Below are 16135 nucleotides of genomic sequence, written 5' to 3'. Positions count from 1 at the left end.
CATGTTTATTGCTGGCAAACAGCTTGGAAATTCTGAGTAAAGAAGCCAATAAATTATAATAATCAAAGTACAAAATTTGCATATTTAGAGTACGGTAACTGAGAAATAACAATGTCTTAGTTATGCAAATCAAACCATCAGCTAAAGTGAAGGGATCTGCATATCTGTGGGAAATCTTTCATGTTATGCATCGGTAACTGCATTCTAAATGGCTGAAAGAACTAACTTCTAGTAGAATATTAAATATAATGGCCAGTACATTTTTTATTTCCTTGTGATACAGAACTCATTTGGGGACTGATGAAAACAGGTTCTTCTTGTCTGTAGGAAGCAGCACCATTCAGAATCAAAAAAGATACATTTAGCATGCTGTGAAGCTGGAATTTTTAGGATTAAGATCATGGAAACATTCAAAGAGTTGTGTGTTACAAATTGTGTTCATCCTCTTTTGTCTAGAAAAAGTGGTTTAAAGTAGCCCTCTTGAGAAAGGATTGTTGAAAACAGATGAAAGTTTAAGGCCACCTGTTCAGCTCTGCATAATAAAATAAAGCTTACTTAATTTGAAATTCAGTGAATGAAGAAAAATAAGTTGAACTGAAAAGATTCATACAAAAAAAGACCTAAAAAACCTGCAGACTTAACTACAATTCTGATTTTCTACCATCCATTAAAATCAAGCACAGTTAACAGAAGACTCACAGATACTAAAACTAAACAAAAAATAATTATGGAAATTCTCCTTTAAAAGTAATAAGTGGCGGAATTTTCATCACAGATGCATGGAAAAATAAAGACATTACTTGTCACAGAATCACAGAATCATCACAGTTGGAAAACACCTCTAAAATCACCAAGTCCAACCATCCACCCCAGAAAAAAAAAAAAAAGTTGGGGAGGGAAGGGGAAAAAAAGAGAAAACCATAAAACCACAGCTAAACACCTCACAAAACCAACAACAACACACAAGCCCCCCAAACCCACTGGAGAATGCCCTGTAAATGTTTATTTCCCCTTTCCTCTCTTAGGAATGTTGTTTAGCTGTAGTTCAGATGTAAGCCTAAGGCTGGCTTACACACCCTGGCCACTGCTGGAAAATGAAACTGGTTTTTGGTGTTACACTGCAACGTGAGAAATTCCTGCAAGCAGATTTAATCTACAAAGTATTATTTATAATGCAAGTTCAGAAGCATGATCTATTTCCACAGATAAACCGTGGAGGAAACCAAGCAAGATGCTTTAAAGACGTGGCTACTACTTATGTGCAGAACTGGTGAGTGCACTGCAGTGTGGTCCTTAAGAGTACTTACCATCCTCTGTGGGCACATAGATATTCAAATACAGACAGTCTTCATTTTGATCTTGAACATATGTCACCACAGTATCCAGATTGGCTGTAAACCAGACTGGCAGCATGTCGTTGAGCAGTGACCTCTCATCCAGGTACTGCGGGCAAACGGCGGCGAACTGTGTGGCATTGCGGACACCTGTCCAAGATGATGGTGGCTCCGGGGGCTGAAATCGCCTTTCTCCAGTCGGAGGAGAGGCATAAGGAACACCCAGGTACTGCTCCACTGGACCAAGGATCTCATTAGGCAAAGGTGTTCTTAAACCACGTATTTTGCCATAATTCGTTGTAACAACTGGGTATTGTGCTTGGCCATCGATGAGAGTAAATCTTATAGCCAGTGCAGTTATCCACAGGAGGAAGTTAGAATTCAACATGACACAAACTGGGGTGAAGATCAAAGGCAGCCATAGGAGTCCCATTGGTTTCGACATTATTTAAATCAACATCAGCAGGGCTCTTTTTTCCACAGCCAGGAGAAAATTAATCAGTCAAAGAAAATGGAAACTAAGAAAATAAAAAAGTAGTGAAAAGGAGATGAAGTGAAGGAAAATGTAATGTTGTTCAGGCAGTGAAAAACCAAAAGCTGATGTGCAGCAGGTGTCTCAGCTGACTGGCAGTAGACAAATCCCAACGTAAGAAGAAATAAGAGAGTGTTTGCCCCTAAGGCCCATCCCAGACTTCAGTGTTGGCTTAATCCTGGCAGTAGACAGCACTTCCCAGCAAGTAGTGTGGGGAGAAATTCAGTTATTCCACTTCACCAGAGAAATGGCTCCTTCCAGTGTAGCCCACTCAGTCAGCCTGTGGCCAAGAGAAAACAAGTTATTTGACTCAACAGATGCATTCAGTGGCATAAATCTTAAAAAAAAAAAAAAAAAAAAGGAAACCAACCTAAAAACTACACACACAAAAACACCACACTCTACTAGCAAACCCCCACAACAAACAAAAAACCACAAAAAGAAACCCAAACAATTCGATTCACACACTACTTTCACAAAACAGCTCACAAATGTTTTATGAACGTTAGGCACCATGGTTAGCCATGTGTTTCCAAGGATATGTCACATAAGCTGAAAATTGAAGCCACAAGCTTTTCCAAGGTTATACCTCAAGCCAAATATTTCTGCTTCTGTACATGCTTCAAAACCACAGCCCAAACATCGCTGCTGTCAGGAAGGGCATTACATTTAAGTGCTAGTTCCAGTGTATTTTCTGATTTAAACAGCATCTCCTTTTAAAGCATATTTACACTCCCATGGGAAACAGCCATTAAATATTTTGCTGCATTGAATAATCTCTTTTTGTTATAATATGATTTCTATATAGCATTTTTTACAGGTATGACAATTCTTCTGTATGACAACCTAATTTACCTTCACCTAATTCAGAAAGTCCAATTAATATAGTAGCACTACATTAGTTCAAATCAAGTATGAGAACAATTAGTCAAAATTGGTTACAAAGTTAATTTACTTTGTTCTATGTTTGACAAAATGAACCATGGCAACAAAAAAAAAAAAAAAAAGAAAGCACGATACAATCTCTCAAAAGTTGGACTTGGACCTACACAGTGTTACAACTATCTGACCTTACCAACTTGCAGACCCCTGCTTTTAATTTTTAGACAGAAGACAATTTATACAATTATTCTGTTAATTTGTAATGAAGTCACATATATATGCTAACCATTACAAGTAGTATGAATAAACACAAAGCAGTTGTTATATTTAAATTATTTTCCCTGCTCAAAGAAATTATGGAGCTCCTTTTTACCCATTATTCAACCCAAAATCGCAGATACTGATTTCACAGCTAAGAAAATCCTTGTTATAGGTAACTGATACTCAGATAAACACACATTTATACATGAAACATATAAGTGTGTTTCTTCAAGACTATCTCATGAAGATATAAAATCAGTTTTTAAGACCAGAAAAAACTAAGGTAAATAGCTACGGACAGTGACTTCAAATCACAAAAAAACCCCACAAAACAAACAAACAAACACACACACACAAAAAACCCAAACCCCAAACAAAACAAACCCAGAAAAAAACTCTAGCAACCCAAAAATAACCACAGGAGACATCTATGCTGATTCTCTCAGAAGGCTTTTGAAATAAAGATATTTTATTCTCTCAAAACCCCTGGAATTCTTCAATGACTACATTTTAGCACTCATGCTGCAAAATTTTTAAGCACTTCAACACCAGAGGCCAGAAAAGTATCAGCTACTTATTATTTATGGTGAACCAAAATTTCCATTGACATTTTCACTGGTAGGTAATAGACTCATATGCTTCCTCCAAAGGACTTGCAATCTAAGCATAATATCTGAAAGACAAATCAGTAACAACTTTATGTGTCATGTCCCCAAGGGCACCATCAGTCCCTGACTTAGCTATGCTGCAAGAAGCCTTGTGCCCAGACCCATGCTCAGCCTAGATCCTGCCCTGACTGTGTACCCTGGTCGACCTTGTACTTGGGTCCTCACCCTGCCTGGCCTGATGATCATTGGGTGGTGGCAGAATCGTGTCCCTCTACTCATTCCAGCCTCGACCAGGTGCTTTAGAAGCAGGCAAGAGTATTTGTCTTGGCAGCTCTGTAGTGGTTGCAGCTCCTGGCACATCCTCTCCCCCATGAGGCAGCCCCACTTCAGCTGCTCCCTGGCACTACTGCTCACAAAAAATTTCTCCTCAAGCACTGTCTTCCCTTCTGATTTTTGCTACCATCTACAACAACAGAAGTCAGCACAGGCTGATTTGGGGTAGTGTTCCTTCATGCTCATTCCCATCCTGACTGGTACACTTTTCTGACCAAGCAGCACAAAGCAGATTTTCCAGTCGTACCCAACTGAGGATTTAATCTGTGTTCAGAGAAGAGCAACAGATCCTATTCACTTGATACCCACACTGTGTAAGTTTGTAATAACTTTGTAAGGAAAAGAAATGTGAAATAACACACTGAGAAATTGACAAGGTGGAAAGAAGAGATGAATCCAGATGATGAAGAATGGATAGAGACAAATCTGTGTAGGCAACCAGCAAATGAAAAAAAAAGAAAAAAGAAAGCAGAAAGAACAAGAAAAGAAAATCTGAATGACAAATAAACAAGAGTGAACACATCTCCAGCATGAAGAGAATGAAAAATGACAAGATGAAGGAAAGTGGAATTTCTCAGTTGATACACATACTAGAAATAATATACAAATGTCAAAAATGTGACTTACTAAATAATATATATCTATACTAATTACAGGGAATCTTTTGATCTTTTTTTTTTTTTTTTTTTTTTAGTATGCCATTATCTTGGACAGGGTGAAAAGACAGGAAAAGGGAAACATTCATTACTGATCTGGAACTGAATTTGCTAACTAGTACCTTCTCTAGAAAGTAAGACAAAAATTAGTTTTGTGGGTATTAAATCATCTCATACAATGTGTTTTATTTTCCCCTCTGCCTTAACAGGAGCATACACAAAATTTGCATTTCTGATTCATGCACACGTAGATGTTTAGATTTTAAGGATCTTGAATCCATAAGGAAACAAACTGCTGGCTAACACACAAAATATGTAAACAGCTCTCTCAGCCCCACTGTCTAACCTATAATTCCTTTGCCAACCAGTGCAAATACATCAATGGCAGATAGTGACAAATGCATTTATTAACACAGGCAAGGTATAGATCATAAAAGATCAATTCTAAGATAAACTGCTTAGTCAGAATAAAACCATTGTTTATTGCAACATGGTTCTGTTTCTGGTTCATGTGCTCATTATTAAGTTATTGTTGTTAGCCAGTTAAATGGCAACAGAAGCAATAAAAGTTTTTAATAATTTCTTGTTCACCAGGTATCTTCAAAAAGTTCACATAAGTAATAAATTATCTATGATCTGTATACAGTAAATCTTTAAACATGAATCTCATGAAAATTGTTTTGTAAAGACAGTATTAGGCAGAAAATATCCAATTTTTCAGTTTGTTGACTTATTACTAGAGAAATTATAATTTTAATAAGATTAGTTTCACACATGAAATACATACACATTCATACAAAGATAAATATACCCAGAATCATTTTCAGTAAGTAAATCAAGAGATAAGGAAGAAGACATGCTAGCTATACATTCATGAACCAGCTAATTTTGCTGTGTGCATCATTAAAAAGGCTAGAAATGTAAACATAAAGTCTCAAATTGCAATTAGAAATTAAACATCTTAAATAGAAAACTGTGTGCATTTTAGAATGCTTTTAAACATACCAAAACCAGTTTGATGCACACTTATATGTATCCTGTCAGCTATTTAATACACTTCTACATCCTCAGTCTGCAGGAAAAAAAAAAAAAATCAATTTCTTATCACCAATAGTGTTGTATTTTTTCATTATTTCTTTTTTTTTACTGCTTCAAGTGTTAGAAAAAATGTTTGCAAACTTGCCTTCAAAAACTTGCTAGCTGGAAGATTCGCCCACTAAAACAATCAAAACCAATCAATCCAAATCAAAACATTCAGTTTAAAATGGGAACTTTTGGCAACACAACACACAAAGTGAAGTCAAAGAAGATCCGAAATGACATGCATTTGTACGTGACTTTATTGGCAGAGGAATATAATTTGAGGCTAATTAGACATTTATGGCCTTTGAAATAAATGCAGATTGAAGTTAACAGGGATGTGCATCCACTAGAAACACTGCCCCAAGCCACACTTAGTTGCTTAAATAGTCTATGAATCAGGCCTTCAGGGCAAACTTGATGATTTCCAGGATCTGCAGTTAGCACTTTTTCAACTTGAGCAGATGAGTGTGTCAGTAGTTCTATACTAATTCTGTACCTGCTGGGGAAATATGAGACATAGCTTAAAAGTCCTCTTTGCTTTCTGCCTTTTTGCTTTCTACCTCTTTGCAGGGTAGAACAACCAAGTCTAAAGTGATCTCAGTTCTTTTGACCTGCTTGTTCAGGTCATGGACAGTCAGAAGAAAACCAAACACAAATATAAATTATATGAGCACAGGAGACTGAGGACTGAACAGATTTCCTACAGCTTCTTAGGCTTTATTGAAACCAACTAGTGCACTACTGTGCACCTCATCTTGCAGCCTCTGAACACCTTCAGTTTCTGTCCCATCCTTCTGCTCAAATTCCCTGGGGCAAGGTTTTTCATGTGTACATCTCAATACAGAATCAGGGTTAAACACCCACATATCCCTCTTTACACATATGCTCTGAAAGCACAGTCAGCTTGGTTACTTGAGTCACTGGCAAGGAACCTGACAAAAATAATAATGTAAGCTGTAAAACTTGAGATTCTCCTCATAATGCTATTTCATACAGTATTTAATGCATTTAACAGAATATGGGGATTTCAGTAATATTTCATTGACCAAGAATATGAATTGTGGCTTTTCTTCTTTCCCTTCCTTTCCTCCCCTTGAAAGATATAACTAAAAACATTATGAAATAAAGTGGCTTTATGGTGGTTTATTTTTTAGTTTTTTGCTTGTTTCTTTGTTTTGGGGGCAGGGTGGTTGTTTGCTGGGTGTTTTTTTTTGGGGGGTTGGGTTTGTTTTGATGTGTTTTTTTTTTCAGTAAAAGTAATTAAAATATTATCCTGTTGTACATATACATTAAACCCTATATTTAATTAATGTAGTGGAAGGAGACTGTAAATAAGAACTACCAAAGACATAGCAATTTGTGAATATGCCTACATTATTAATTTAAGCAATACCTCTATATAATTCGCAACTTCAGCAGAAAACTGATCACACAGTTGTTTTCTCTAAAAGCTCTGCCCAAGCAGGTTTAAATACACCTCTACTTCATATTCAGGACATAACCTTTTAATTGTCACTGTATTCAAAATGTTTTCCCAATAACATATGAACAGTTCTTTCAAATATCAGTAAATGCACATTGGTCTTATCTACCATCTTTCAAATAAAAAAAACAGTTATAATTTCTTTAGGGTTTTTTTTCCCAGCTTCTAGGACTATCTTCTTCATACTTTGAAAGAGCTAAACTTCATTCTTCCTCGTGCTACATAAAGTCATTCAGAGAAGTCAGACAATGTCATAGTGAACAAGACAAAGGAATATCAATAATGAATTAATGCACAATTTCTGACTAGATTACTTAGAAGGTTGGTGGGAAGGTTATTTACTGAAATTGGCCAATCACAGATATTTTTAAATCTCAGAATTGTAACTACAGCAATGCCTGGCTTCAAATTAGCATGTACCAGAGTCTTATAAGAAATTATTTTTCCTAATAGAAGTTAGAAATTTCTTTTGTTGGATTTTTGTAAGCATTTTCCCAGTAGGATTTCAACACTGTATTATTAAATTATTATTTCAAGCAAAAAAACCCCAAACAAATCCAGACTTACAAACCTAACTTAACATTCTCAACTTCACTGGGGATGAGTATCTGAACTATGTATCTACATTATTAATGTATTAACCAAGTTATATATCAGTGTGGTATCTCTGATAGTACATTGCGATTCACCGTGAGCAATTCAGCAGGTAATTATGGATTGGAGGGGCTTTTTTGATTCAGAATACTGTCATTCATTTACATCACATTCTAATATAACTTTTATTAATTCACAGTTAATATTATCTTAAACATTTAAAGATTAGAAATGAAAAGTAAAATAGCAGTGATAAAAATTTAAGAACTACAATGTATGCTTTCTTAAAGTGAAAACAAATGCCATTTGTACAAATATCACTATGGGCCTTGGTCTTCGGTTTATGCTTAGGAACAGCTGAGGAAAAAGATATATTATGTGTTTTTTTTAAATATGGAAGTAGAGCCTGAACAGCAATGAAAGTTCTATACAAGCACTATATTAACCAGTTTTGTTTTTTCAAAAGTGAGTCTCTCAGATACACTCAAACAATGTCAGTAGACGTCTCAGGTTAGAAACTAAACCCAGCATTTACTTTTCAGAAAATGGACACATATTTATTTCGTATCATTGCTTCTTGCCTGCAGCTGTAACTCTTATTCAGAATTCTAAATCTCACATACTATCAAAAAGAATGATGGGATTATAAGAAAAGGTTGTGTGTTCTCTACATTGGTTTTGAAAGCTGCAATTCTCTCAGTAATGAAAGCAATTTGAAAAGCAAGTGGAGGGAAAGAAAAATGGAGGTAATCACTCCTTTTAGGAAAAAAAAACAAAACAACAAAGCAATACACTTCTTAAGCATTCTACAAAAAAATCAGGTGTTTGTGTCTAATTATAAAAAGCTGTTGTTGAACAATCACGTATATTGTTTCCTTTATATTTTTCCTGTATTTAAAATGATAAAAAACCCCACAACATTATGGCCAGGAGGACCCAAGGCAAAATGGAAGTGCTCAGTTAAGATAGCTGCACTTACGTCACTGGCTTCTGAGCTTTAATTTCAACTGGTATTGCATATAAGAAGGATGGAAAAAACTCAGTGTTAGGACAATTTTCATTAAACTTTCTGCTTCTTGAGCTAAACTAATGAAGACTGCAAGTAAATATGAGGTGTCAATATTAGGAGGGGAAAATATGGCATAAACAGCTTACAAACATAAACTTTAAAATTAATAACTCATTATCCAAAAATTTCAGATGTGTTCCAGATCAAAATATGAGCATTCATGACACGAATTTAAGCTTCCTATGACTGAATGGACGCTGTAACCACTGGATTGGCTAAAGCTAGAATGCAAAAGAGGTCATGACACACTCTCAAAAATAGTCCAATGCCTAAAATAAAAACATGGATGATGATCACAAGATACATTTGTTAGTCTTTGTCTAATTGTGGCTGCGAAGTCTAAGGAAAATACTACTCTTCAAGTACATATTTTAGGACAACGTACAAAAAAAAGCATCAGTACAGTCTAGCACAACTGCTGACTTCTGTTATAACCTTGTATAAGACATTTAACACACTCTGAGTGTCTGTTTATTTCTTTCCTGCACTTCTGTTTTCTCAAATTCAGATGTGTTTACTCCAAAATAAAAGGTTATGATCTGAAAAATAATGTTCAGCCCTGAGTTTCTGTAAGGCAAATGCACTTGTAAAGTAAAATTTCTTATGCCTGGAGTAAAAAAAAATAAATGTACGGACAGTAAAAAAATTAAAACATTCATACAAAAGTCACTATTTTACTCATTTTTCTAGGTTTGCAGAATAGCCCTTTATAATATAAATAAAAGTTAAAAAATACCAAAGTTCTTTACCTATTACCATTGTGAGACATAAAAAATAAACATTTCTAACATGAAATAGGTCTAACTTCTCTCCAGTAAGAAAGGTCAAATAACTGAAAAGAAAAATTGTTGAGGGAATTCCTCAGGTTTTGTTTAAATATTAAACAGGGAAAGTCACAGTTTTCATTCCTCTCTTTCTCACTTCACCATTAAGCCTATGTGTGTGCTTCCTCAACGGTGGAAGAAACTAAATCTCATTTCAACCAAGTGAGAAACTGTCTGAGGGACTGATTGTTAGGCAATTCAATCTCTTGAGGCTATTTAATGATTAGAATTTGATATCTTCCTGTTGGCACTCCAGTCTGAGAAGAGGAAAGATTACAAGTGTTAAAATAACTAAAAATGGGATGGGAAAAGCCTTTTTAGGCATATAGACAACACCCCCTCCCCCCACCCCTGATTATTTGGCAAAAAAACCCCTTACAGTTGCTACTTTGTTATACAAATTCCTAGAACTGAATTACACAGAAGACACAGATATGGCATTTGCATTGTATTATCTAGTTCAGTAACAAGTGGTGATCTGCCTTCATTCATATAACAATGTCACAATTATGCACTCATCCTGGAAATGGGAGAGTTGAGTAAGTACCCTCATTAACCTGAAGTTCCTCCCTTCTGGAGGAACGTCGTAACCTCTATTTTTTAGTCAAGTTACAAACATTAGATTTCTAATAAAGCATAGGACGGCTACAAGAACTGTGTGCAGCATTGTCAATCCTAAACGGTAAGACTGTTGCTCTGGGTTTCTCACCCTTGGAATACGAGAAAACAGTAATTTTGAAGCATCACAAAGCTGAAACTTCCCTGGACAGGCATTCTCACTTTCAAACCAGCATTATACAGTGTTCAGGAGAATCATTTCCTGAAACAGAAATTGAGACTGGGAATTATCTTTACCATGCTATCACATCAAACTTCTTCCAGCTTAATCTTCCCTTTAAATTTTCTTTCTTTACTAGAAAGTGGACGATTTCACTAGCAGAAGGGAAGAATGTTCTCCAACTTCTGTTGCTGTACTGCTCTCCTCCTCACTCAGTGGGCTTTCTCCTGCTAAATGCTGGCATGAGTCCCTCATATTTAAGAACAGAGAAAGCTTGTCTCAGCAAGACAAGGCTCCACAAAATGTTGTGAAGGATGGGCTCACCAAAACCACTCACTAGATCTTAGGAGACAGTATCCTGTGCTGCCTAATGCCTTCCCCTCTCCCCTCCAAAGACCACTGTCCTGTCTATGCTGAATTCATAATGAATTGCCTAGAACCCCATCTGACTCATGTCTGGAACCAGATACAGGTTTTCCTTCCAGTGATATATGCCTGAAGTCGAAGTTTGACTTGCTTATTAGTAGCATGTATTTTTGCTTAAATATGAAAAAAGAGGAAAAAATAGAGATTATGCTCCCCCAGAAAATTGGTGAAATATGGCTGTCATCTTACAGTGGATATGTTGACAAACCTGTAATATGAAAGATGTACACAACATGAATGACAGCATAGGCTGAATTACTTTGTAAAAAACCAATACAAGCTGAGTAAATATTAAGTAAAATCAAACAACAAAATCTAGAAAACTAACCAAGAGACTTCTGAAATTCCATTCTTTTGGATATGCAAATCCTAAAATTGTTACACAAAGTAGCAAGAAGATATACTACAAAAAATAATTCCATATACACTCAAGCTTGAAAAAGTTGTCTTAATATCAGTTACTTTTGAGTTTTTGGTTTTTTAATCACTGTTTTTTCAACGTTATCTATTTGTTGCCATAAAGCACAACAGGAAAAGAACAGAAAGCTAGGCTGCGATTGAAAAAGAAAAAAAGAGTATAAAAATCAAATATTTGCAGGTAATTTTCTATTCAATTAAAAAGGTCTTCTAGTTCCAAATCCCTCCCCAAATGATAAAAATCAGATAATCTTTCAGAGTCTTTCAACAATTCCAAATGAAATCTCAGAATTACTAAGTGAATGTTTTTTTCTTAGGTTAAAAAAAAAAAAGTCTCAAAATTATCTGCATGACAGCCCCTATCATTCTACTATGTGCATAACTTCAAAGCCACCTCATATTTAGTTAATTATATTTTCTTGCATCAAAGGCTTTTCAGGACTCTAATGTAATATAACATATTTGCTTTGTAGTGTATAGAACTGGTATCTGAATAGAAACGGAAAACCAACAACAAATGTAGAAATTGTAATTTCTCCTCCTGCTCACCTTTCACTCCAATTATTGGAAAGTTTCCATAGTTACCTAGCACAATGAAAAGATACTTTGGACACATAACTAAAGCTCATATTTATCTCACTAACTTTGTGTGAAACCATTGTATATTCTGTCTAAACCAGAAACATATACTTCAGGCAGCAGTTCTTCCCACTGTAACATAGATATTTGACATTAAATATGAGTTGAACCAAACCACCATGAAAACACCCTGAAGATTATGTTTAAGGTGCCCAAGTTATTAGCCTAGATTGGACAGCTAACAGTCTGATAGCTGAAGTTCAGCAAGATTAGTCCTTCTCTCCCCTCTTCCCAATATATACACATTTATCGCTATAGCCATGATACATGAAGTTAAGAAACTTCTAATTTTCCTGTTAGTTTCATAATGAACCAAGTCCTCATTACTAAATTCAGGAAAAGCTTCTTCTGCTTCATGTTTTTAATAGTTTTTGTGTGTTCTTTCATTAGTTCTGCTGATAGTTGATTAAAGATGATGCAGCATCCATCCATATTTTGAAAACTGTTGTACTACGATATCTTCCCCAAAGCAAAATAATATCTCACTGGACATGTTTACTAATTTTCACCATCTACATCAAACTTTAATCTTTGCTAACACAGAACTGAAGAAAAATAGTGTTATGTTAGAAAAGTATGGTTATTTTCTTCTGCCTCTCAACTTGACAGAAAAAAATGTTTGACATTACTTTTTTGATGCTATAGGTGCTATTTATTAATAACTTTCTAATAGGACCCTATTGCTATTATTATATTAATATCTTATTATTTAGCACACTGTCTGTTTTCACTGGACTGCAAAAACTACGTGACCACTTTCAAAATTGCATACAGATAGCTAAATGAATCGTATGATTTTTCAGATTTCTTTTACTATGGAACACAAACTTAGAGCAATCCTTACATTAACTGTACTGTAGATTCATATACATGTAGTGGGTTTGTGTGGCAAGGTTTTGACAGTGGAGGCATGGGGGGAGAGGGCTACAGAGGTGGTTTCTGTGAGAACCTGCTAGAAGCTTCCCCCATGTCTGGCAGAGCCAATGTCAGCCAGCATCAAGACAGAGCAGCTGCTGGCCAAGGCCAAGCTCATCAGCGATGGTGGTAGTGCCCCTGTGTTTTCATATTTAAAAAGGGAGAAAGAAGAAAAAAAAAAAAAAAAAGGCAGCAACTGCAGCGGGAGAGAGGAGTGAGATATGTGAGAGCAGCAATTCTGCAGACACCAAGGTCTGGGGGAGAAGGTGCTCCAGGCACTGGAGCAGATTCCCCTGCAGCAGACCATGGTGAGACAGGTTTTCCCCCTGCAGCACATGGAGGCCAATGGTAGAGCATGGTAGACCCCATGTCAAGCAAGTGGATGCCCAGAGGAGGCTCTGAACACGTGGGAAGCCCCCTCTGAAGCAGGATTATGGCAAGACCTGTGGACTCTTGAAGGGAAGAACCCACAATGGAGGAGGTTTGCTGGCAGGACTTGCGACCTGAGGGGGACCTACGCTGGAGAAGTGTGTTACTGAAGGACTGCACCCTGTGGGTGGGAACCCACACTAGAGTAGGAGAAGAGTGTGCAAAGTCCTCGCCCTGAGGAAGAAGGAGCAGCAGAGACAATGTGTGATGAATTGAACACAACTTGTGTTTGTGACCAGGAAGAAGGGAGGAGTGGGGTAAGGTTAGGTCTGAATTATCATTATCCTTCTATGATTTGAATTAATTTCCTGAAATCAAGTCTGTTTTGTCCTTGATGGCAACTGTTCAGTGATTTTGCTGTCCCTATTTCATCCCACAAGCCTTTCATTATATTTTTTCTCTCTGTCCGGCAGAGGAGTGGGAAGGATAGAGTAGCTTTGGTGTGTACCTGGCATCCAGCCAAGGTCAGCCCACCACAACATGGTATAAATTTCTGACCACACTTGAACCAAAGGAGAACAGGAGAAGGTAAGCAAATACACTAGCACCTTTCATGAGGAGAAATAATTTTTTAACAATATGATTTCATGACAAAACACTGTGCCTGAGTACTTTTCCAAGACCTGCCTTAATCTTGTTCTCCCCTGATTGAAAATGTCACCACTTATAAAATTAGACTCCATCCTTTTCCTCTTTTGTACATGGCTATAGCATTCCCCCATCTATGTCTAAAATCTTTCTCCAAGACTGCATGCCAGTAGCATCTTTTCTCCAAATCACAATTCTTTACTATGCATCTTTTCTTCTACCTGGTCATTTGTTTCTAGTTTCCCTTCGTGTCTTTATACATATTCGTAAGTGGTATCAAGAAAGATATATGCCTACCAATTCAATCAATGTCAAATTGATTTTTATTTTGCAAAGGGAATTAATTTCATTTCTTTTGTATAGGATTTCTGTTTTTCCTTCCCTCCCCTTTTTTTCTTTTATCATATCCATACAGGATGATAGTGCAGAAAAAAACAGAATAGAAGAGAATTTGCAGCTGCCAAGTTAACTAGGAATAACCGGTCTATTTTTTCCTGCCCTTGGTCAACAGATTTAGGTCAGGATTAAAAAAAATATATATACTTTGTCACATGGCAGAAGTTACAGCTTCCTATATGCTTCCATGATTCCATCTTAAGAAATCTCACTAATAAAACATAATACCAACCAAAAATATCTACCACAAACTAATGCAGTCAATTAATGGAACAGATGGAGGTCAGGGCAGACAATTAAATCCCTTTGACAGAGAAGATTATTCTACATCATATTGGAGATATGTCAGTAATTCCTGCCTGATCTGACTTATACCTTTATTCTTCAAAATAATTCCTTCCATAATGCCTTCTTTGGCATGAGAGAGAAAGATCCATCATCTAAAGATCTTCCTTGCTGTCATATATAATTATTAATTTTTAAAGTGGTGGGAAAGTGCACATGTTTTATCAGCAGTATTTTTATTGATTCCTAGAACAGGAAAATCAAATAACCTTTTGGCTTTTGCTTAGACAGCTGCTACTCTCCTTGAAGTCTGCCCCCCAAAAGGATGATGTAACTTTCACCTTGGCAAGTTGCTAACCACTTTTTTTGTAATCTACTGTTGTTTCCCATATGCACAGGAGATAATAATCCAGGAGTCCCAGTTCATTATTTCTCTGACTCTGATTTCCTGGCATATTCAAAACTTCTTACAATGTCAGCGTAATTGTAACAATTACCTTTCCTAAATTCTTGCACCAAGACAGTTGTATTTCTGGATGTCAGATCTGCACTGCTAATACTAAAAACTTTAAGTGCTGTTGTCATGTTATGGCAATATCAATTACATGTTTCATGTTTTGAATAAAAATGTATGACCAGAAACTGATTTTTTTTTAATTTTTTTTCTGATTTTGCTGATTTCCTTCCAGTACATTTCAAATGCTTAACTGTAAACAACCATAGGTAAAAATTGTTCAGCTAAGTATTTAAATAACATTTTCCAGGAGATAATTTCTCCCAAAAAACCTTTGCATGACATGAACCCCAATTTGTTTTTAATTACAGGTCATTTATAAAAAAAGTCTGATGTTTCAGTCCAGAGCATCGTAAGCACAAAAGTTTTTATAACTTTGACTCCTTTTTTAAAAATTAGCTCATCAAATACTCTGGTAATATTTCAAAGTTAGTAAGTTCAGAACCCTGTTGCACTAAGCTATTCTGATATTTAAAAGCTCTGAAAAGTCCACATTCTAAAAGACAATGAAGCTGCCAATATAGTGATCTTTTAGTGTGATTGCTATGTCCCAGCTCCAATTTCAATACTGGAAATTCTAATACATTAATTTGCTTTGTCAAGCTCATATATAGAAAACTCCTGCTTTGCAAATCAATAAATTAAGATTATGTAGTTCCTGCACTATGAACACGTATCTGTCTTTCATATACGTGTTTTTTAAGGAATTCTACTTTCAAATTAATTCACAGTTTATGCTGACAAAAGCAGATCTGAATTTCTTGTGCCGTTCTGTATCTTATTACCTCACTGTTTACATTTTTGTTTTTAGTTGTGATGGCTTTGAAGTGTATGGAAAGCAGATACTAGTTCTGCCATCGGTTGATCTTTGTATTGCAGCCTCACAACATTGAGCTCATTCAGTTGTATTTCACTAATATTTAATTAAAAAAACCTGAAATTAAAACTACCTCAGCAGCATTTAAAATATTTACTTCTATTTCATTTGGCCAAATAAAGTATATTTCTTGCAAGCACCTTCCTTTAAAGTAACAATGGAGGATCTCAGTCTCCAATTGTCCAACCCCTAACTCTTCAAGTGACTGATCA

The 16135-nt window shown here is 36.0% G+C and overlaps 1 protein-coding gene across 3 annotated transcripts in view; it reads right to left on the bottom strand.

Annotated features, from left to right (window-relative positions):
- The window catches only part of NLGN4X (neuroligin 4 X-linked), a 181800-nt gene that overhangs the window by 125352 nt on the left and 40313 nt on the right, over positions 1 to 16135 (bottom strand). For all 3 annotated transcript variants that reach the window (XM_051638090.1, XM_051638108.1, XM_051638100.1), the window contains one exon: positions 1308 to 2146. In XM_051638090.1, the coding sequence (XP_051494050.1) occupies positions 1308 to 1779 (472 nt within the window). In that variant the 5' untranslated portion in view covers positions 1780 to 2146. The remainder of the gene's footprint in view (positions 1 to 1307; positions 2147 to 16135) is intronic.

The sequence above is a fragment of the Apus apus genome, chromosome 1, assembly GCF_020740795.1.
Source record: "Apus apus isolate bApuApu2 chromosome 1, bApuApu2.pri.cur, whole genome shotgun sequence".
Lineage (NCBI taxonomy): Eukaryota > Metazoa > Chordata > Aves > Apodiformes > Apodidae > Apus > Apus apus.
The sequence above is the reverse complement of the archived record's forward strand: the minus strand, read 5'-3'. Positions and strand labels throughout refer to the sequence as shown.